The sequence below is a fragment of the Pseudophryne corroboree genome, chromosome 6, assembly GCF_028390025.1.
Source record: "Pseudophryne corroboree isolate aPseCor3 chromosome 6, aPseCor3.hap2, whole genome shotgun sequence".
NCBI lineage: Eukaryota > Metazoa > Chordata > Amphibia > Anura > Myobatrachidae > Pseudophryne > Pseudophryne corroboree.
This window is the reverse complement of record NC_086449.1, coordinates 802,422,823-802,445,360: the sequence shown is the minus strand read 5'-3', so window position 1 is coordinate 802,445,360 and position 22,538 is coordinate 802,422,823. Positions and strand designations below refer to the sequence as shown.

Below are 22,538 nucleotides of genomic sequence, written 5' to 3'. Positions count from 1 at the left end.
CGAGCAAGTTGGCAGACACCATGCACCTCTCTGCCAGCTGCTTCCCCCAAATCAGAACGTCCCTTCCGGCCTGTTACCCCAACATAATACACATCTCTAGCTGGCACCTCATCATCAACTATACCAGCAGGGTGCCCCACTATACCAATAAGCCCTGCACGTCCACTAGGCCATGTCTCTTCTTTCAGCAACAAAACGCAACGTCTGAATATAGTAAAGTTACCACGTCAAACCAGACACCCCACCACTTCGGTCATATAGGGCAGGCACCCCACCACATCGGTCATATAGGGCAAGCACCCCACCACATCGGTCATATAGGGCAAGCACCCCACCACATCGGCCATATAGGGCAAGCACCCCACCACATCGGTCATATAGGGCAAGCACCCCACCACATCGGCCATATAGGGCAAGCACCCCACCACATCGGCCATATAGGGCAAGCACCCCACCACATCGGCCATATAGGGCAAGCACCCCACCACAAAGGTCATATAGGGCAAGCACCCCACCACATCGGTCATATAGGGCAAGCACTCCACCACATCGGTCATATAGGGCAAGCACCCCACCACATCGCTCATATAGGGCAAGCACCCCACCACATCGCTCATATAGGGCAAGCACCCCACCACATCGCTCATATAGGGCAGGCACCCCACCACATCGCTCATATAGGGCAGGCACCCCACCACATCGCTCATATAGGGCAGGCACCCCACCACATCGCTCATATAGGGCAGGCACCCCACCACATCGCTCATATAGGGCAGGCACCCCACCACATCGCTCATATAGGGCAGGCACCCTACCACATCGCTCATATAGGGCAGGCACCCTACCACATCGCTCATATAGGGCAGGCACCCCACCACATCGCTCATATAGGGCAGGCACCCCACCACATCGCTCATATAGGGCAGGCACCCCACCACATCGCTCATATAGGGCAGGCACCCCACCACATCGCTCATATAGGGCAGGCACCCCACCACATCGCTCATATAGGGCAGGCACCCCACCACATCGCTCATATAGGGCAGGCACCCCACCACATCGCTCATATAGGGCAGGCACCCCACCACATCGCTCATATAGGGCAGGCACCCCACCACATCGCTCATATAGGGCAGGCACCCTACCACATCGCTCATATAGGGCAGGCACCCTACCACATCGCTCATATAGGGCAGGCACCCTACCACATCGCTCATATAGGGCAAGCACCCCACCATATCACTCATATAGGGCAAGCACCCCACCATATCACTCATATGGGGCAAGCACCCCACCACATCGCTCATATAGGGCAGGCACCTCATCACATCGCTCCTATGCTACGTCATTACTCTAGGGCTGGCACCTCATCACACCGCTACTCCAACCCTGGCACAACCATACCAGTTACCTCACACCGGGACCCTAATTGTTGCACCACACTGGGCACCCCCCACATTATCACCTGACACCAGGGACCCCACCGTTACACAATGGCTATCCCACCACACCAACACCCAACGATCAGGCAACCCATCACATCACCCCAGACTGTGCTCCCCTTCACACCTTTAACAAAAACCAGGCACCCCACCATCTTACTATTAGCAAAGAACGAGCACCCCACCACCAAACCAGACCAAACATATCACCCCAGACAGAGTAATCCACCATCATCCCTACACCCCGGACCGAGCACATCATCACCCCACCATCATCCCAGAGAGGGAACCCCACCATCATCCCATCACCCCGGACCGGGCATGTCACCAGACCGGGCACATCATTACCACAGTCCGGGCACCCCACCATTATACCATCACCCCGGACCGGACATGTCACTAGACTGGGCACCCCACCATCATACCATCACCCGAGATGGAGCACCCCACCATCACCCCAGATAGGGCACCCCACCATCATACCATCACCCCAGATAGGGCACTCCACCATCATACCATCACCCGAGATGGAGCACCCCACCATCACCCCATCACCCGAGATGGAGCACCCCACCATCACCCCAGATAGGGCACCCCACCATCATACCAGACTGGGCACCCACCATCATACCATCACACCAGATAGGGCCCCCCTCCATCATACCATCACCCCAGATAGGGCACCCCACCATCACACCAGATAGGGCCCCCCTCCATCATACCATCACCCCAGATAGGGCACCCCACCATCACACCAGATAGGGCACCCTACCATCTTCACATAGACACCCGGCTACATCAGCCTAAGCCTTCCCAGCACCATCTCCGCCAATCACCCCCCAGTGCAGCCGGCGTCACCCGCAGCCTCGGCCCATCTTACCGGCCAGCTCATCAGGCTCCAGCCCGCTGTCCGCGTCCGTCCCGCATATCACGAAGTAATGGGCCAGGCGACAAGGAGCAGCGGCCGAGCCAGAGGCTGGAGAGGAGCCGCTGCCCCCGCTCATCGTCTCGGCGTCCAGGATCCTGGCTGTGTGGTGAGATCCCCGGACTGCAGCTGTCAGCGCCAGCCCCGCTCACTCTCCATATTCCCGGCCAGAGACTGAGCAGCGTCCGCTCCGGGGAGCACCGGTCACCTGAGTGCGGGATCGCGCTGCAAGCTCCGCCCGCCAGGGGGCGCAACTACTGCACCGAACCTGCCCACCGCCGGGAGCGAGCGCACACAGACCGTCCCCCCTACCGCTGTAGCCACGCCCGAAGTACCGGCTACACCACTAACAGCTCCTCCCCCGCCACGCCCACCACCCTTTATATATAAATATGTGTATAGCGCTAGTCTGATTTATTGAACAGTGTAGAAGTTACCCATAGCAACCAGTCTACTTTGAGGTAGCATTTCTCAAGTATATTCTGTAAAATGATAGGTAAAAGCTATACTGCAGCGACAGCGTGTGAGGTGTGCTATGTACCCTAGTTATAGCGCAGGAGGCACAGCCGGCGGTATATACCCCAGTGATAGCGTGTGAGGTGTGCTATATACTCTAGTAGTTATAGCGCAGGAAGCACAGCCAGCGGTATATACCCCAGTGATAGCGTGAGGTGTGCTATATACTCTAGTTATAGCGCAGGAGTCACAGCCAGCGGTATATACCCAAGTGATAGCGTGTGAGGTTCAGTATATACCCCAGTGATAGCGCATGAGGCATAGCCGGCGGTATATACCCAAGTGATAGCATGTGAGGTTCAGTATATACCCCAGTGATAGCGCATGAGGCATAGCCGGCGGTATATACCCAAGTGATATCACTGGGGTATATACTGAACCTCACATGCTAACGCATGAGGCATAGTTGGAGATATATACCCCAGTAAATGGCATGAGAGGTGCAGTATATATACCCCAGTGATAGCATGTGAGGTGCAGTATATACCCCAGTGATAGCACGTGAGGTGCGGTATACACCCCAGTGATAGTGTGTGAGGGGCAGCCGGCAGTATATACCCCAGTGATAGCGCGTAAGGTGCGGTATGTACCCCAGTGATAGTGTGTGAGGGGCAGGCGGTGGTAAATTACCCCAGTGATAGCGTGTGAGGTGTTGTATATACATCAGGGATCGTGTATGAGGCATAGCCGGTGGTATATACCCCAGTGATAGCGTGTAAGGTACAGCTGGCAGTATATACCCCATTGATAGCATGTGAGGTGCAGCCAGCGGTATATACCCCAGTGATAGTGTGTGAAGTGCGGTAGATACCCCAATGATAGCGCATGAGGTGCAGTATATACCCCAGTGATAGTGGGTGAAGTGCGGTATATACCCCAGTGATAGTGTGTGAGGTGCGGTTATACCCCAGTGATAGTGTATGAGGTGTGGTAGATACCCCAGTGATAATGTGTGAGGTGCGGTATATACCCTAGTGATAGTGTTTGAGGCAAAGCCAGAGGTATATACTCCAGTGATAGCGTATGAAGTGCGGTATATGCCCCAGTGATAGTGTGTGAGGTGCAGCCAGCGGTATATACCCCAGTGATAGCGTGTGAGGTGTTGTATACCCCAGTGATAGCGTGTGAGGCGTTGCCGGCAGTATATACCCCAGTGATAGCGTGAGGTGTTGTCGGCAGTATATACCCCAGTGATAGCATATGAAGTGCGGTATAAACCCCAGTGATAGCGTGTGAAGTGCGGTATATACCCCAGTGATACTGTGTGAGATGCGGTATATACCCCAGTGACAGCATGTGAGGTGCAGCCAGCAGTATATACCCCAGTGATAGCGTGTGAGGTGCGCTATATACCCCAGTGATAGCGCATGAGGCACAGCCGGCAGTATATACCCCAGTGATGGTGTGTGGAGTGCGGTATATACCCCAGGAATAGAAAGCGAGATGCAGTATATACCGCAGTGATTGCATTTGAGGTGCAGCCAGCGGTATATATACCCCAGTGATAGTGTGTGAGGTGCGCTATATACCCCAGTGATAGCGTGTGAGGTGCAGCCAGCTGTATATATCCCAGTGATAGTGTGTGAAGTGTGGTATATGCCCCAGTGATAGTGTGTGCAGCGCAGTGCAGTATATACCCCAGTGATAGTGTGTGAGGTGCAGTATATACCCCAACGATAGTGTGTGAGGTGCAGTATATACCCCAACGATAGTGTGTGAAGTGCGATATATGCCCCAGTGATAGTGTGTGAGGTGCGGTATATGCCCCAGTGATAGTGTGAAGTGCGGTATATACCCCAGTGATAGTGTGTGAAGTGCGGTATATACCCCAGTGATAGTGTGTGAAGTGCGGTATATACCCCAGTGATAGTGTGTGATGTACGGTATATACCCCAGTGATAGTGTGTGAAGTGCGGTATATGCCCCAGTGATAGCATGTGCGGTGCAGCCAGCGGTATATACCCCAGTGATAGTGTGTGAAGTGCAGTATATGCCCCAGTGATAGTGTGTGAAGTGCGGTATATACCCCAGTGATAGTGTGTGAAGTGCGGTATATGCCCCAGTGATAGTGTGTGCAGTGCGGTATATGCCCCAGTGATAGTGTGTGCAGTGCGGTATATGCCCCAGTGATAGCATGTGAGGTGCAGCCAGCGGTTTATACCCCAGTGATAGTGTGTGAAGTGCAGTATATACCCCAGTGATAGTGTGTGAAGTGCAGTATATACCCCAGTGATAGTGTGTGAAGTGCAGTATATACCCCAGTGATAGTGTGTGAAGTGCGGTATATGCCCCAGTGATAGTGTGTGAAGTGCGGTATATGCCCCAGTGATAGTGTGTGCAGTGCGGTATATGCCCCAGTGATAGTGTGTGCAGTGCGGTATATGCCCCAGTGATAGCATGTGAGGTGCAGCCAGCGGTTTATACCCCAGTGATAGTGTGTGAAGTGCAGTATATACCCCAGTGATAGTGTGTGAAGTGCAGTATATACCCCAGTGATAGCATGTGCGGTGCAGCCAGCGGTATATACCCCAGTGATAGTGTGTGCAGTGCGGTATATGCCCGAGTGATAGTGTGTGAAGTGCAGTATATGCCCCAGTGATAGTGTGTGAAGTGCAGTATATACCCCAGTGATAGTGTGTGAAGTGCAGTATATACCCCAGTGATAGCGTGTGAGGTGCAGCCAGCGGTATATACCCCAGTGATAGTGTGTGCAGTGTGGTATATGCCCCAGTGATAGTGTGTGCAGTGCAGTATATACCCCAGGAATAGAGTGCGAGATGCAGTATATACCCCAGTGATTGCATGTGAGGTGCAGCCAGCGGTATATATACCCCAGTGATAGTGTGTGAGGTGCGCTATATACCCCAGTGATAGCGTGTGAGGAGCAGCCAGCTGTATATATCCCAGTGATAGTGTGTGAAGTGTGGTATATGCCCCAGTGATAGTGTGTGCAGCGCAGTGCAGTATATACCCCAGTGATAGTGTGTGAGGTGCAGTATATACCCCAACGATAGTGTGTGAAGTGCGATATATGCCCCTGTGATAGTGTGAAGTGCGGTATATGCCCCAGTGATAGTGTGTGAAGTGCAGTATATGCCCCAGTGATAATGTGTGCAGTGCGGTATATGCCCCAGTGATAGTGTGTGAAGTGCGGTATATGCCCCAGTGATAGTGTGTGAAGTGCGGTATATACCCCAGTGATAGTGTGTGAAGTGCGGTATATACCCCAGTGATAGTGTGTGAAGTGCAGTATATACCCCAGTGATAGTGTGTGAAGTGCAGTATATACCCCAGTGATAGTGTGTGAAGTGCAGTATATACCCCAGTGATAGTGTGTGAAGTGCAGTATATGCCCCAGTGATAGTGTGTGAAGTGCAGTATATGCCCCAGTGATAGCGTGTGAAGTGCAGTATATGCCCCAGTGATAGCGTGTGAAGTGCAGTATCTGCCCCAGTGATAGTGTGTGAAGTGCGGTATATGCCCCAGTGATAGTGTGTGAAGTGCAGTATATGCCCCAGTGATAGCATGTGCGGTGCAGCCAGCGGTATATACTCCAGTGATAGTGTGTGAAGTGCAGTATATGCCCCAGTGATAGTGTGTGAAGTGCAGTATATGCCCCAGTGATAGTGTGTGAAGTGCAGTATATACCCTAGTGATAGTGTGTGAAGTGCAGTATATGCCCCAGTGATAGTGTGTGAAGTGCAGTATATGCCCCAGTGATAGTGTGTGAAGTGCAGTATATGCCCCAGTGATAGTGTGTGAAGTGCAGTATATACCCCAGTGATAGTGTGTGAAGTGCAGTATATGCCCCAGTGATAGTGTGTGAAGTGCAGTATATGCCCCAGTGATAGTGTGTGAAGTGCAGTATATGCCCCAGTGATAGTGTGTGAAGTGCAGTATATGCCCCAGTGATAGTGTGTGAAGTGCAGTATATGCCCCAGTGATAGCATGTGCGGTGCAGCCAGCGGTATATACCCCAGTGATAGTGTGTGAAGTGCAGTATATGCCCCAGTGATAGTGTGTGAAGTGCAGTATATGCCCCAGTGAGAGTGTGTGAAGTGCAGTATATGCCCCAGTGATCGCATGTGCGGTGCAGCCAGCGGTATATACCCCAGTGATAGTGTGTGCAGTGCAGTGCAGTATATGCCCCAGTGATAGTGTGTGCAGTGCAGTATATGCCCCAGTGATAGTGTGTGAAGTGCAGTATATGCCCCAGTGATAGTGTGTGCAGTGCGGTATATGCCCCAGTGATAGTGTGTGAAGTGCAGTATATGCCCCAGTGATAGCATGTGCGGTGCAGCCAGCGGTATATACCCCAGTGATAGTGTGTGAAGTGCAGTATATGCCCCAGTGATAGTGTGTGCAGTGCAGTATATGCCCCAGTGATAGTGTGTGAAGTGCAGTATATGCCCCAGTGATAGTGTGTGAAGTGCAGTATATGCCCCAGTGATAGTGTGTGAAGTGCAGTATATGCCCCAGTGATAGTGTGTGAAGTGCAGTATATGCCCCAGTGATAGTGTGTGAAGTGCAGTATATGCCCCAGTGATAGTGTGTGAAGTGCAGTATATGCCGCAGTGATAGTGTGTGAAGTGCAGTATATGCCCCAGTGATAGTGTGTGCAGTGCAGTATATGCCCCAGTGATAGTGTGTGAAGTGCAGTATATGCCCCAGTGATAGTGTGTGAAGTGCAGTATATGCCCCAGTGATAGTGTGTGAAGTGCAGTATATGCCCCAGTGATAGTGTGTGAAGTGCAGTATATGCCCCAGTGATAGTGTGTGAAGTGCAGTATATGCTCCAGTGATAGCATGTGCGGTGCAGCCAGCGGTATATGCCCCAGTGATAGTGTGTGCAGTGCAGTATATGCCCCAGTGATAGTGTGTGCAGTGCAGTATATGCCCCAGTGATAGTGTGTGCAGTGCAGTATATGCCCCAGTGATAGTGTGTGCAGTGCAGTATATGCCCCAGTGATAGTGTGTGCAGTGCAGTATATGCCCCTGTGATAGTGTGTGCAGTGCAGTATATGCCCCAGTGATAGTGTGTGAAGTGCAGTATATGCCCCAGTGATAGTGTGTGAAGTGCAGTATATGCCCCAGTGATAGTGTGTGAAGTGCAGTATATGCCCCAGTGATAGTGTGTGCAGTGCAGTATATGCCCCAGTGATAGCATGTGCAGTGCAGTATATGCCCCAGTGATAGTGTGTGAAGTGCGGTATATACCCCAGTGATAGCATGTGCAGTGCAGTATATACCCCAGTGATAGTGTGTGAAGTGCAGTATATGCCCCAGTGATAGTGTGTGCAGTGCAGTATATGCCCCAGTGATAGTGTGTGCAGTGCAGTATTTGCCCCAGTGATAGTGTGTGAGGTGCGGTATATACCCCAGTGATAGTGTGTGCAGTGCAGTATATGCCCCAGTGATAGTGTGTGAAGTGCAGTATATGCCCTAGTGATAGTGTGTGAAGTGCAGTATATGCCCCAGTGATAGTGTGTGAAGTGCAGTATATGCCCCAGTGATAGTGTGTGAAGTGCGGTATATACCCCAGTGATAGCATGTGCAGTGCAGTATATACCCCAGTGATAGTGTGTGAAGTGCAGTATATGCCCCAGTGATAGTGTGTGAAGTGCAGTATATGCCCCAGTGATAGTGTGTGCAGTGCAGTATATGCCCCAGTGATAGTGTGTGCAGTGCAGTATATGCCCCAGTGATAGTGTGTGAGGTGCGGTATATACCCCAGTGATAGTGTGTGCAGTGCAGTATATGCCCCAGTGATAGTGTGTGAAGTGCAGTATATGCCCTAGTGATAGTGTGTGAAGTGCAGTATATGCCCCAGTGATAGTGTGTGAAGTGCAGTATATGCCCCAGTGATAGTGTGTGAAGTGCAGTATATGCCCTAGTGATAGTGTGTGAAGTGCAGTATATGCCCCAGTGATAGTGTGTGAAGTGCAGTATATGCCCCAGTGATAGTGTGTGAAGTGCAGTATATGCCCCAGTGATAGTGTGTGAAGTGCAGTATATGCCCCAGTGATAGTGTGTGAAGTGCAGTATATGCCCCAGTGATAGTGTGTGAAGTGCAGTATATGCCCCAGTGATAGTGTGTGAAGTGCAGTATATGCTCCAGTGATAGCATGTGCGGTGCAGCCAGCGGTATATGCCCCAGTGATAGTGTGTGCAGTGCAGTATATGCCCCAGTGATAGTGTGTGCAGTGCAGTATATGCCCCAGTGATAGTGTGTGCAGTGCAGTATATGCCCCAGTGATAGTGTGTGCAGTGCAGTATATGCCCCAGTGATAGTGTGTGCAGTGCAGTATATGCCCCAGTGATAGTGTGTGCAGTGCAGTATATGCCCCAGTGATAGTGTGTGCAGTGCAGTATATGCCCCAGTGATAGTGTGTGAGGTGCGGTATATACCCCAGTGATAGTGTGTGCAGTGCAGTATATGCCCCAGTGATAGTGTGTGAGGTGCGGTATATACCCCAGTGATAGTGTGTGCAGTGCGGTGTATGCCCCAGTGATAGTGTGTGAAGTGCGGTATATGCCCCAGTGATAGTGTGTGAAGTGCAGTATATGCCCCAGTGATAGTGTGTGAAGTGCAGTATATGCCCCAGTGATAGTGTGTGAAGTGCAGTATATGCCCCAGTGATAGTGTGTGAAGTGCAGTATATGCCCCAGTGATAGTGTGTGCAGTGCAGTATATGCCCCAGTGATAGTGTGTGAAGTGCAGTATATGCCCCAGTGATAGTGTGTGAAGTGCAGTATATGCCCCAGTGATAGTGTGTGAAGTGCAGTATATGCCCCAGTGATAGTGTGTGAAGTGCAGTATATGCCCCAGTGATAGTGTGTGAAGTGCAGTATATGCTCCAGTGATAGCATGTGCGGTGCAGCCAGCGGTATATGCCCCAGTGATAGTGTGTGCAGTGCAGTATATGCCCCAGTGATAGTGTGTGCAGTGCAGTATATGCCCCAGTGATAGTGTGTGCAGTGCAGTATATGCCCCAGTGATAGTGTGTGCAGTGCAGTATATGCCCCAGTGATAGTGTGTGCAGTGCAGTATATGCCCCAGTGATAGTGTGTGAAGTGCAGTATATGCCCCAGTGATAGTGTGTGAAGTGCAGTATATGCCCCAGTGATAGCATGTGCGGTGCAGCCAGCGGTATATACCCCAGTGATAGTGTGTGAAGTGCAGTATATACCCCAGTGATAGTGTGTGCAGTGCAGTATATGCCCCAGTGATAGTGTGTGCAGTGCAGTATATGCCCCAGTGATAGTGTGTGCAGTGGAAAGGAGAGGTTTTCGTTCTTCTATGATTTCCACTGTCCATACAAAAGTATGGTGATGAGATGCAGACACAGAGCAGGCCGCCACCGGAGAAGAAATGAACTCTCCACGGTAACCCGCTCATCAGACCACACCTGAACGACTGGCTATTATGGGGGAGGAATCCGGAAATGTAGCATTATGTAACCTTAAGATGGCGTTAGCTAACGTGGCCAATCATACTTGTTTTTGCATTTTACACACTCCAAGATAGACAGTCATTAGATCGACAAGGTCAAAAGGTCAAACTTTTGGGGTGTTGTTTTGTGTTTTTAAACATTTTTTACCCCAGTTTCTTGAAATGCGCCCGCTTGCCACGCTTCGGCCGCAGTGACTCGCTTCGCTTGCCAGATGGTGATAGTTGTGATATGGATAGTCAATTTGATGAAATGCGTTCGCTCGCCACAAGGTGATAGTTTGTGACATGGATAGTAAATGCAGAAAAAAGTTGTAAAAAGCCCTAAAAAAAAAAAGTGTTGACTATACGTCGGCCATTAGTGGTCAACCTGCTGACTGTAGACCTTTTTAGTGTAGATCTATAGACCGGATGCCAGAGAGAAAAAGAGAAGTTTAATTTTAACAGCTGGAACTGCAAAGACCTGGGACTGCCCTCCTGTAATTACTGCAAGAAACCTAGTGCACAGGTTACTATGCAATGGAAGTAACCTATAGCAACCAGATATTTGTTATTTTTCTAAATCAGAAGAATTCTGATTGGTTGCAACGGATTTCCAGCATCTGTGTGGATAATAACCTATGCACAAATTCAGAGCCCCATTAAGGCTTTGGGGGGCCAGGGGCACTTAAGACAGGGGGGCCATAAAGTCTTGACCAATTATTTGCTTGCAAACCTATCTGGTCGCACATCCCTTGCTTGATGTGCCCGGTGTCTCCTCCATGCGGCTGCTCCCTGAAGCCCGTGCAGCCAGGCGTTTGAGCCTGCTCAGGTACAGAGACTTTCAATTAGTATACTTTACACTGGACAGCTCTCGGCGCCTGCAGCCTCAGCACTGCACTAAGGCACTGTCAGTGACAGCTGTTGCGGCACAGCAGATCGGTAAATAAGATCCGATCTACAGCGGGGGGGCCCCTCAGAGAGGGGAGCCTGGGCTACTTACCCCTAGTGCCCCCCCCCTTAATCCGGCTCTGCACAAGTTCTGCTAAATGTCCCCCCAATATCTACAGCACCGAGATGAAGCATACAGAAGTCTGGGAACGTTTGGATCTATTCTTTATACAGAGATCTCTATAATCCATCAGCCACAAGCGTACTTTAGTGGCTTCAATGAGCATAAAAGAAAAAGTGCTTTTTCCAGCACACACCATCAGTGCTATATACACGTGCTCACACTGGTGCATTTTGTCCACGTCTAGTTCAATGGTCTGATATAGCTGTTGGCAAATTCTCCAGCTTTCATGGCACTACAAGTCCAAGCATTCCAGGCCTGACATACAACTGGATGCATTTTATACCATAACACGCAAGTGTAAAATGCGCCGGATTCTGCACAGTTGAGTCGGACTCTATTGTATGTAGGTCTGGGTCTGCAAGGGCAGCAAATGGTGGGAGGGATCAAGATGCACATAGCCAATCAGGAGTGGATGTTGAGCGTCATCATCATCAATGCATTATATAGGCCTCCTGTCTGGTGCATATGTGACTGCGCTGATATCCTGAATTCAGGAAATGCGCTGTAATTTCAGGCAGTTGCAGACGTCTGCTGCAATATGGCAGTGTGCCGGGCCTACCCTACAGCTGGTTTTATCTCATTGTCATTGTTGTCGTTTTTTTTAGAAGTTGCAGCCAAACATACAATAGATTCAGAGCTCTGCATTGTATGCACTAAGGGGCCATAACTGGGATGATTGCTCTGTGTACAGCGAGTATTGTTCTCTGTAAATAAATAACCTGCGTCCCCTCCAAACCCTGCTGTGTGCTCACCAGATAGTAATCTGTGATAGATTTCAGGACAAAGATTAATCATTTATAGGGAATGTAGGGTATGTAAATATTTTCTGTGGCACCATCTATGCTTCCACATGACTGACACCCCATACTTACCGTACACATTCCAGCAACGTATACCTGTGACGCTGCCTCCCAGGAAGCACCTACCGGCTTTGGCACGCTCAGAAGACAGGACAGACTAAGCACCGTTTCTGAAATGCTGCCCATCGCCACCTCCGATTGTCAGCAGCCTGTCAGTCACGCTGCGGGTTTTGGGGCACTGCGAGCGACAACGCAGCCTCAGATCTGCACACTGCGGCTTCTGAGCATGTTCAGATAGAAAACATCTCTGAATGACTCCCTATGTTCCTTCCCGCACTCTGTAGAACAGAGGTTCTCAAACTCGGTCCTCGGGGGCCCACACAGTGCATGTTTTGCAGGTAACCCAGCAGGTGCACAGGTGTATTAATTACTCACTGACACATTTTAAAAGGTCCACAGGTGGAGCTAATTATTTCACTTGCGATTCTGTGAGGAGACCTGCAAAACATGCACTGTGTGTGCCCCCGAGGACCGAGTTTGAGAACCTCTGCTGTAGAACCTTAACAGTAACAGAAAAGTCCAATCAAATCAGTTTTTGTGCCAAAATACCGCACTCCTTCCATCACAACGTCATCTGTTTCTGAGCAGCACCTTAAAGGTGTATTTCAGGTATCTGGATGATAGATCTACAATGTCTAGGTACAATCAATAGGTCAATACGTCATCATGTCCCCTGTACGAGCCTGGTGCATGATCAGTGTGCATCAGTACTGTATAATAGGTGATTAATCGCGCCTTACGGGCGCTTTTCACACCGTCGTAAGGGGCTACGCCACAAAGGGCATGCGATGGTTAAAGCAGGCATTCCCAACCGCGGTCCTCAAGGCACACCAACAGTGCAGGTTTTAGTGATATCCAGGCTTCAGCACAGGTGACATAATTAGTAGCTCAGTTATTTTGATTTAACCATCTGTGCTGCAGCCTGGATATCACTTAAACCTGCACTGTTGGTGTGCCTTGAGGACCGTGGTTGGGAATGCCTGGGTTAAGGGGTCGTAGCCCCTTGCAACGGCGTGAACAGCGCATGCAGGGCCTGATGAATCACCTAGTAGGTGCTGTGGTTGGGGGAGTGGCGGATGCGGGGGAGACACAGATGTGGGAGGGGGTCTGGGAGTGCCGCGGGTGGGGGAGGGGTGGTTGCGGGGGTGCTGCGGGTGGGGAGGGGCTGGTGCGATGGTGCCGTGGATGGGGGAGTGGCGGGTGCCGCGGGTGGGGAAGGGCGGGTGTAGAGGTGCGGCAGGTGGGGGAGGGATGGGGATGCTGTGGGTGGGGGTCCGGAGCCATCACGGGTAGTGGAGGGGTGTGTGTGGGGGTGCCGCGGATGGGGCCCGGAGGTACTGCGAGTGGGGGAAGGGCGGGTAATGCTTCTCCTCCTGGAAGCAGCTAAGCTGCTGTCCTCCCTTTGGCAGTGGCTCTCCCGGAGACTCGCACAGCAGCCAAGCAGCCAGTCACTACATGGCTAATGTAACGGATAGAGTGGGTGATATCGGAGGGTAATTTCTGGACGGAATCAATGTAAAAGGTGACAGTGCTGTGCAGGGCAGTGCGTGTGCAGTATCACTGACACTGCACAGCACTCTCACCTCTTACATTGATTCAGCTATTCAGTTCTGCCAGGCAGTCACTATTGTTAGCGCCGGTATCCCAACGCGCCGCATTACAGGGAAAAAGATGCACTCAATAATCTACAGCTCCCAGCAGCCCTTAGCGTTGAAATGCTTTGGCGTTAAGGGCTGCTGGGAGCTGTACTTTATTTAGTGCGTATACTTCCCTGTAATGCGGCGCATTGGGACACCGGCGCTAACAATAGTGACTGGCTGGCAGAACTGAATAGCTGAATCAATGTAAGAGGTGAGAGTGCTGTGCAGTGTCAGTGATACTGCACACGCACTGCCCTGCGCAGCACTGTCACCTTTTACATTGATTGAGCGTCCAGACATTACCCTCCGCGATATCACCCACTCTATCCGTTACATTAGCCATCTCAGGGCTTCCAGGCCGGCAGCCCAGGTGCTGTGTTGCGGAGTCAGGGCCTCTTGGGATCTGGGCGCGGCGGTTGTGGTGGGGAGGCACTTCTGTGACATCACATGCAGAGAAGGCTCCGGGGCTCAGAGAGTATGCGGTGCAGGGAGAGCTATGAAAGCATTCTGCTGCGCCGCTTTCATACACATCTATGCCGGTGGCCGCAGCAGCTTTTGTTCCACCTGCGCCACGGCTAGGGAGTGGGGATTGTTGATGCCGGAGGGGGCAGGCGGACTGGCAGCAGGACATAGGGGGTCATTCCGACCCGTTTGCACGCTGTTTTTCGTAGCGGTGCGAACAGGTCGGTTCTGCCGATGCGCGGCGGCTGCAATGCGCAGGCGCGTCGTTGCACAGCTACCGTGATAGCAAAAAGATTGACAGGAGGAAGGCGTTCCGGGGCGTCAACTGACCGTTTTCTAGGAGTGGTGCGGCAAACGCAGGCGTGTCCAGGCGTTTGCAGGGTGGGTGTCTGACGTCAATTCCGGGACCTGACAGGCTGAAGCCATCGCAGCGGGTAAGTAACTCCAGAGCTACTCAGAAACTGCACAAAATGTTTTTGCATAGCTCGGCTGCACAAGGGTTCGCAGCCTTGCTATGCTAAAAAACCCTCCCCCATAGGCGGCGTCTAGTTGATTGCACGGACAGCAAAAAGTTGCCATGTGCGATCAACTTGGAATGAGCCCCATAGGATGCTGCAGTAAAAGGGTTTATTTTTCCCCCTATCTACAGCACAGAGACTTGCTGCAGATGCAGTGGCATACCCTCCAGCTGCACCTTTATGGCAGGTACAGTCCCTTTTTTTATGGTCAGTACCGATTTTTGGCTCTCCAAACATCCATTGAAAGTATAGGAAAAGGGGCGTGGCCACACCCCTTTTCGAATTTGTATCAATGTTTATGTATAAAATGTTGGAGGGTATGATGCTGCAGATGCAGTGGGTCTATTTTGGGGTGTGGACCTGGAGCTGCAGCTCCATCAGCCCCATTGTTAATCCTGCTCTGGGAACACACAGCAGCCAAAGGGCAGAGCCTCCCATTGGGTGTAACCTGTGTGGGAGGGCATTTTTCACCCAATCAGCTGTGGACTGGGTGTGATAGACCTGCCACTAACCCAATGAGAGCTCCTAGCCACACCCAGCATTAGAGACACAGGCACAGAGTCACAGATCTGGGCAATTATATAGGACATAACTAACAGGGCCTAATTCTGAGTTGCAGCGTCTACTGGCGGTCGCTGAACTGCGACTTTATGCAAATGTCGCTACAGACTCCTAAGACGCCCACTTTTAGTGTCCATACACGCTGTAATTGGTGCCTCCTTATACACCATATGGCAGGTGCAGTGTCTGTCTGACTGCAGCCCCCTATGCCTGCGGCTGTGCATCTGCGTACTAAGACCTGATCGCTGTGCTGCACATTACACTGTCCTGCGATCAGATAGTCGCCGCCCAGGAGAAGTGAAATCTCGCCCCGTGCAAGTGTGTAATTGCGTGTGTACGCTGTGCGAAAATTCCCCTCAGTCAGCGGACAGCTGCAAATCCATTCACATCACACTCACCATCGAATGCTTTTCCTATTCTGTGCAGTGTAATACTTACTCCTCCAGTGCAAAGGAATCAGGCTGATCGTGGCCGGAGCTGACGTCACACACCCTTCCTGAAACCGCTTGGGAACGTCTGCGTTTTTCCAGACACCACCCACAAACGGCCTCATCCTGTCAATCACCCTGCGAACAGCGGTGCAATCGAAATTTCTCTATCGTCCTAGTGGATGCTGGGGTTCCTGAAAGGACCATGGGGAATAGCGGCTCCGCAGGAGACAGGGCACAAAAGTAAAGCTTTCCGATCAGGTGGTGTGCACTGGCTCCTCCCCCTATGACCCTCCTCCAAGCCAGTTAGATTTTTGTGCCCGGCCGAGAAGGGTGCAATCTAGGTGGCTCTCCTAAAGAGCTGCTTAGAAAAGTTTAGCTTAGGTTTTTTATTTTACAGTGAGTCCTGCTGGCAACAGGATCACTGCAACGAGGGACTTAGGGGAGAAGAAGTGAACTCACCTGCGTGCAGGATGGATTGGCTTCTTGGCTACTGGACATCAGCTCCAGAGGGACGATCACAGGTACAGCCTGGATGGTCACCGGAGCCTTGCCGCCGGCCCCCTTGCAGATGCTGAAGTAAGAAGAGGTCCAGAATCGGCGGCAGAAGACTCCTCAGTCTTCTAAAGGTAGCGCACAGCACTGCAGCTGTGCGCCATTTTCCTCTCAGCACACTTCACACGGCAGTCACTGAGGGTGCAGGGCGCTGGGAGGGGGGCGCCCTGGGAGGCAAATGAATACCTATTTTGGCTAAAAATACCTCACATATAGCCTCCGGAGGCTATATGGAGATATTTAACCCCTGCCAGAATCCGTTAAGAGCGGGAGACGAGGCCGCCGAAAAAGGGGCGGGGCCTATCTCCTCAGCACACAGCGCCATTTTCCCTCACAGAAAGGCTGGAGGGAAGGCTCCCAGGCTCTCCCCTGCACTGCACTACAGAAACAGGGTTAAAACAGAGAGGGGGGGCACTAATTTGGCGTTAGAAATATATAAAAAAGATGCTATAAGGGAAAACACTTATATAAGGTTGTCCCTATATAATTATAGCGTTTTTGGTGTGTGCTGGTAAACTCTCCCTCTGTCTCTCCAAAGGGCTAGTGGGTCCTGTCCTCTATCAGAGCATTCCCTGTGTGTGTGCTGTGTGTCGGTACGTGTGTGTCGACATGTATGAGGACGATGTTGGTGAGGAGGCGGAGCAATTGCCTGTAATGGTGATGTCACTCTCTAGGGAGTCGACACCGGAATGGATGGCTTATTTAGGGAATTACGTGATAATGTCAACACGCTGCAAGGTCGGTTGACGACATGAGACGGCCGACAAACAATTAGTACCGGTCCAGACGTCTCAAAAACACCGTCAGGGGTTTTAAAACGCCCGTTTACTTTAGTCGGTCGACACAGACACAGACAGGGACACTGAATCCAGTGTCGACGGTGAATAAACAAACGTATTCCTTATTAGGGCCACACGTTAAAGGCAATGAAGGAGGTGTTACATATTTCTGATACTACAAGTACCACAAAAGAGGGTATTATGTGGGATGTGAAAAAACTACCGTAGTTTTTCCTGAATCAGATAAATTAAATAAAGTGTGTGATGATGCGTGGGTTCCCCCCGATAGAAAATTATGGGCGGTATACCCTTTCCCGCCAGAAGTTAGGGCGCGTTGGGAAACACCCCTTAGGGTGGATAAGGCGCTCACACGCTTATCAAAACAAGTGGCGGTACCGTCTATAGATAGGGCCGTCCTCAAGGACCAGCTGACAGGAGGCTGGAAAATATCATAAAAAGTATATACACACATACTGGTGTTATACTGCGACCAGCGATCGCCTCAGCCTGGATGTGCAGAGCTGGGGTGGCTTGGTCGGATTCCCTGACTAAAAATATTGATACCCTTGACAGGGACAGTATTTTATTGACTATAGAGCATTTAAAGGATGCATTTCTATATATGCGAGATGCACAGAGGGATATTTGCACTCTGGCATCAAGAGTAAATGCGATGTCCATATCTGCCAGAAGATGTTATGGACACGACAGTGGTCAGGTGATGCAGATTCCAAACGGCACAAAGGTGTATTGCCGTATAAAGGAAGAGGAGTTATTTGGGGTCGGTCCATCGGACCTGGTGGCCACGGCAACTGCTGGAAAATCCGCCGTTTTTACCCTAAGTCACATCTCTGCAGAAAAAGACACCGTCTTTTCAGCCTCAGTCCTTTCGTCCCTATAAGATCATATCTGCCCAGGGATAGAGGAAAGGGAAGAAGACTGCAGCAGGCAGCCCATTCCCAGGAACAGAAGCGTTCCACCGCTTCTGACAAGTTCTCAGCATGGCGCTGAGACCGTACAGGACCCCTGGATCCTACAAGTAGTATCCCAGGGGTACAGATTGGAATGTCGAGACGTTTCCCCTTCGCAGGCTCCTGAAGTCTGTTTTACCAAGGTCTCCCTCCGACAAGGAGGCAGTATGGGAAAAAAAAATTCACAAGCTGTATTCCCAGCAGGTGATTATTAAATTACCCCTCCTACTACAAGAAAAGGGGTATTATTCCACACTATATTGTGGTACTGAAGCCAGAAGGCTAGGTGAGACTTATTCTAAAAAATTTTTTGAACACTTACAAAGGTTCAAATCAAGATGGAGTCACTCAGAGCAGTGATAACGAACCAGGAAGAAGGGGACTATATAGTGTCCCGGGACATCAGGGATGCTTACCTCTATGTCCCAAATTTGCCCTTCTCACTAAGGGTACCTCAGGTTCGTGGTGCAGAACTGTCACTATCAGTTTCAGACGCTGCCGTTTGGATTGTCCACGGCACCCCGGGTCTTTACCAAGGTAATGGCCGAAATGATGATTCTTCTTCGAAGAAAAGGCGTCTTAATTATCCCTTACTTGGACGATCTCCTGATAAGGGCATAGTCCAGGGAACAGTTGGAGGTCGGAGTAGCACTATCTCGGATACTGCTACAACAGCACGGGTGGATTCTAAATATTCCAAAATCGCAGCTGATCCCGACGACACGTCTGCTGTGCCTAGGGATGATTCTGGACACAGTCCAGAAAAAGGTGTTTCTCCCGGAAGAGAAAGCCAGGGACTTATCCGAGCTAGTCAGGAACCTCCTAAAAACAGTGCATCATTGCACAAGGGTCCTGGTAAAAATGGTGGCTTCCTACGAAGCAATTCCATTCGGCAGATTTCACGCAAGAACTTTTCAGTGGGATCTGCTGGACAAATGGTCCGGATCGCATCTTCAGATGCATCAGCGGATAACCCTATATCCAAGGACAAGGGTGTCTCTCCTGTGGTGGTTATAGAGTGCTCATCTTCTAGAGGGCCGCAGATTCGGCATTCAGGATTGGATGCTGGTGACCACGGAGCCCAGCCCGAGAGGCTGGGGAGCAGTCACACAAGGAAAAAATTTCCAGGGAGTGTGATCAAGTCTGGAGACTTTTCTCCACATAAATATACTGGAGCTAAGGGTAAATTTATAATGCTCTAAGCTTAGCAAGACCTCTGCTTCAAGGTCAGCCGGTATTGATCCAGTGGGAAAACCATCACGGCAGTCGCCCACGTAAACAGACAGGGCGACACGAGAAGCAGGAGGGCAATGGCAAAAACTGCAAGGACTTTTCGCTGGGCGGAAAATCATGTGATAGCACTGTCAGCAGTGTTTCATCCCGGGAATGGAAACTGGGAAGCAGACTTCCTCAGCAGGCACGACCTCCACCCGGGAGAGTGGAAACTTCATCGGGAAGTTTTTTCCACATGATTGTAAACCGTTGGGAAATACCAAAGGTGGACATGATGGCGTCCCGTCTGAACAAAAAACGGGACAGGTATTGCGCCAGGTCAAGAGACCCTCAGGCAATAGCTGTGGACGTTCTGGTAACACCGTGGGTGTACCAGTCGGTGTATGTGTTCCCTCCTCTGCTTCTCATACCTAAGGTGCTGAGAATTATAAGACGTAGAGGAGTAAGAACTATACTCATGGCTCCGGATTGGCCAAGAAGGACTTGGTACCCGGAACTTCAAGAGATGCTTACAGAGGTCTTATGGCCTCTGCCGCTAAGAAGGGACTTGCTTCAGCAAGTACCATGTCTGTTCCAAGACTTACCGCAGCTGCGTTTGTCGGCATGGCGGTGGAAAGCCGGATCCTAAGGGAAAAAGGCATTCCGGAAGAGGTCATTCCTACCCTGGTCAAAGCCAGAAAGGAGGTGACCGCACAACATTATCACCACATGTGGCGAAAATATGTTGCGTGGTGTGAGGCCAGGAAGGCCCCACAAAGAAATTTCAACTCGGTCGTTTCCTGCATTTCCTGCAAACAGGAGTGTCTATGGGCCTCAAATTGGGGTCCATTAAGGTTCAAATTTCGGCCCTGTCGATTTTCTTCCAGAAAGAATTGGCTTCAGTTCCTGAAGTCCAGAAGTTTGTCAAGGGAGTATTGCATATACAACCCCCTTTTGTGCCTCCAGTGGCATTGTGGGATCTCAACGTAGTTCTGTGATTCCTCAATTCACATTGGTTTAAAACCAGTCAAATCTGTGGATTTGAAGCATCTCACATGAAAAGTGACCATGCTCTTGGCCCTGGCCTGGACCAGGCGAGTGTCAAATTGGTGTTTTTTTCTCAAAAAAGCCCATATCTGTTTGTCCATTCGGACAGGGCAGAGCTGCGGACTCGTCCCCAGTTCTCTCCCTAAGGTGGTGTCAGTGTTTCACCTGAACCAGCTTATTGTGGTGCCTTGCACCTACTAGGGACTTGGAGGACTCCAAGTTGCTAGATGTTGTCAGGGCCCTGAAAATATGTTCCAGGACGGCTGGAGTCAGGAAAACTGACTTGCTGTTATCCTGTATGCACCCAACAAACTGGGTGCTCTTGCTTCTAAGCAGACTATTGCTAGTTGGATGTGTAATACAATTCAGCTTGCACATTCTGTGGCAGGCCTGCCACAGCCAAAATATGTAAATGCCCATTCCACAAGGAAGGTGGGCTCATCTTGGGCGGCTGCCCGAGGGGTCTCGGCTTTACAACCTTGCCGAGCAGCTACTTGGTCAGGGGCAAACACGTTTGCTAAATTCTACAAATTTGATACCCTGGCTAAGGAGGACCTGGAGTTCTCTCATTCGGTGCTGCAGAGTCATCCGCACTCTCCCGCCCGTTTGGGAGCTTTGGTATAATCCCCATGGTCCTTTCAGGAACCCCAGCATCCACTAGGACGATAGAGAAAATAAGAATTTACTTACCGATAATTCTATTTCTCGGAGTCCGTAGTGGATGCTGGGCGCCCATCCCAAGTGCGGATTATCTGCAATACTTGTACATAGTTACAAAAATCGGGTTATTATTGTTGTGAGCCATCTTTTCAGAGGCTCCGCTGTTATCATACTGTTAACTGGGTTTAGATCACAAGTTGTACGGTGTGATTGGTGTGGCTGGTATGAGTCTTACCCGGGATTCAAAATTCCTCCCTTATTGTGTACGCTCGTCCGGGCACAGTACCTAACTGGCTTGGAGGAGGGTCATAGGGGGAGGAGCCAGTGCACACCACCTGATCGGAAAGCTTTACTTTTGTGCCCTGTCTCCTGCGGAGCCGCTATTCCCCATGGTCCTTTCAGGAACCCCAGCATCCACTACGGACTCCGAGAAATAGAATTATCGGTAAGTAAATTCTTATTTTTTGCACCATCCTGTCGCTGTTTGGCGACACACCTGCGCATTGCGGTGCATATGCATGCGCAGTAGTTTGCTAATCGCCCGCTGTGCGAAAAAGATTTGAATCGGGCCCTCAGCCACTTGCACCGGCGCTCACTGAACGGGACAATTTTGTGCCTTCCAGTCCCTGCACATCACTAACACATCATATATCTGATGCTGTCTGTCACGATCGCAACAGCAGCTTTGTACGTGTACGAAACGTATGCGCCGCAGTTTTCAGAAACTTCCACGCATGTGCAGCAGAGAGATAGGGCGCTTGGGGCACACAGCGGGGTCGTGGATTATAGATGGCACTGTTAGGCAATTGGAGGCATGTTACCCTCCTCCCATCCTCCTCCACTTCTCAGTAATTGCCTTTTCATCTTATCCAGTTCCGCTTTCTCCTAGTACAATATAATTATCCTATAAACAAGTACTTATCTTATTCACTATCTTATCTTGGGCTATATGGTATTTTATCTCATGTTGGCATGTCAGTATCTTATCCTATTGTATTGTTCCTGGCTTGTATGAGAGCACGGTTTTAATCATTTGAATTATAAAACTAAATAACAGAACCTCAGACCAGTTATGTACGCTGCCTCATCCTGCCTGGAGGATGCGATCTGACATCCTTGATAGGTGCAGCCTCGGGCCTAGTCAGGGAAGAAACTGAATGGTTAAATTCCCGCTTAAGAATTGAATTGTCCACATAGTGTTCAAGATGTGGGTTGGTTTGTAGACTGGTCGGGGCTTTGTATCAGCTCACGGAGATTGGGTCTTGACCTGTACTTTTAATAAGACGTATCTTGTGGCTGTTCTTTGGCGCAGAAACACATTTCTAGGCGCATATTGCCCAATATAAAACAAAGGTGTCCTGGGACATTTTCTTCTCTCTGTACTTTGAGGCTGTCCTCCATTCCCCAGACGACTGCACTCCTGAAGCATTTACCATACAGATGGTGGCAGTGCACGTT

General features: G+C 50.5%; 1 protein-coding gene across 3 annotated transcripts in view; it reads right to left on the bottom strand.

The window, feature by feature from the left end:
• The window catches only part of DENND5B (DENN domain containing 5B), a 123,415-nt gene extending 120,747 nt beyond the window's left edge, over positions 1 to 2,668 (bottom strand). For 2 of the 3 annotated variants that reach the window (XM_063928937.1, XM_063928938.1), the window contains exon 1: positions 2,323 to 2,667. In XM_063928937.1, coding sequence (XP_063785007.1) covers positions 2,323 to 2,446 — 124 coding nt within the window. In that variant the 5' untranslated portion in view covers positions 2,447 to 2,667. Of the gene's footprint in view, positions 1 to 2,322 lie in introns of all 3 variants that reach the window. The other variant, XM_063928939.1, reaches the window with a different exon arrangement.
• Between the last annotated feature and the right edge of the window lie 19,870 nt (positions 2,669 to 22,538).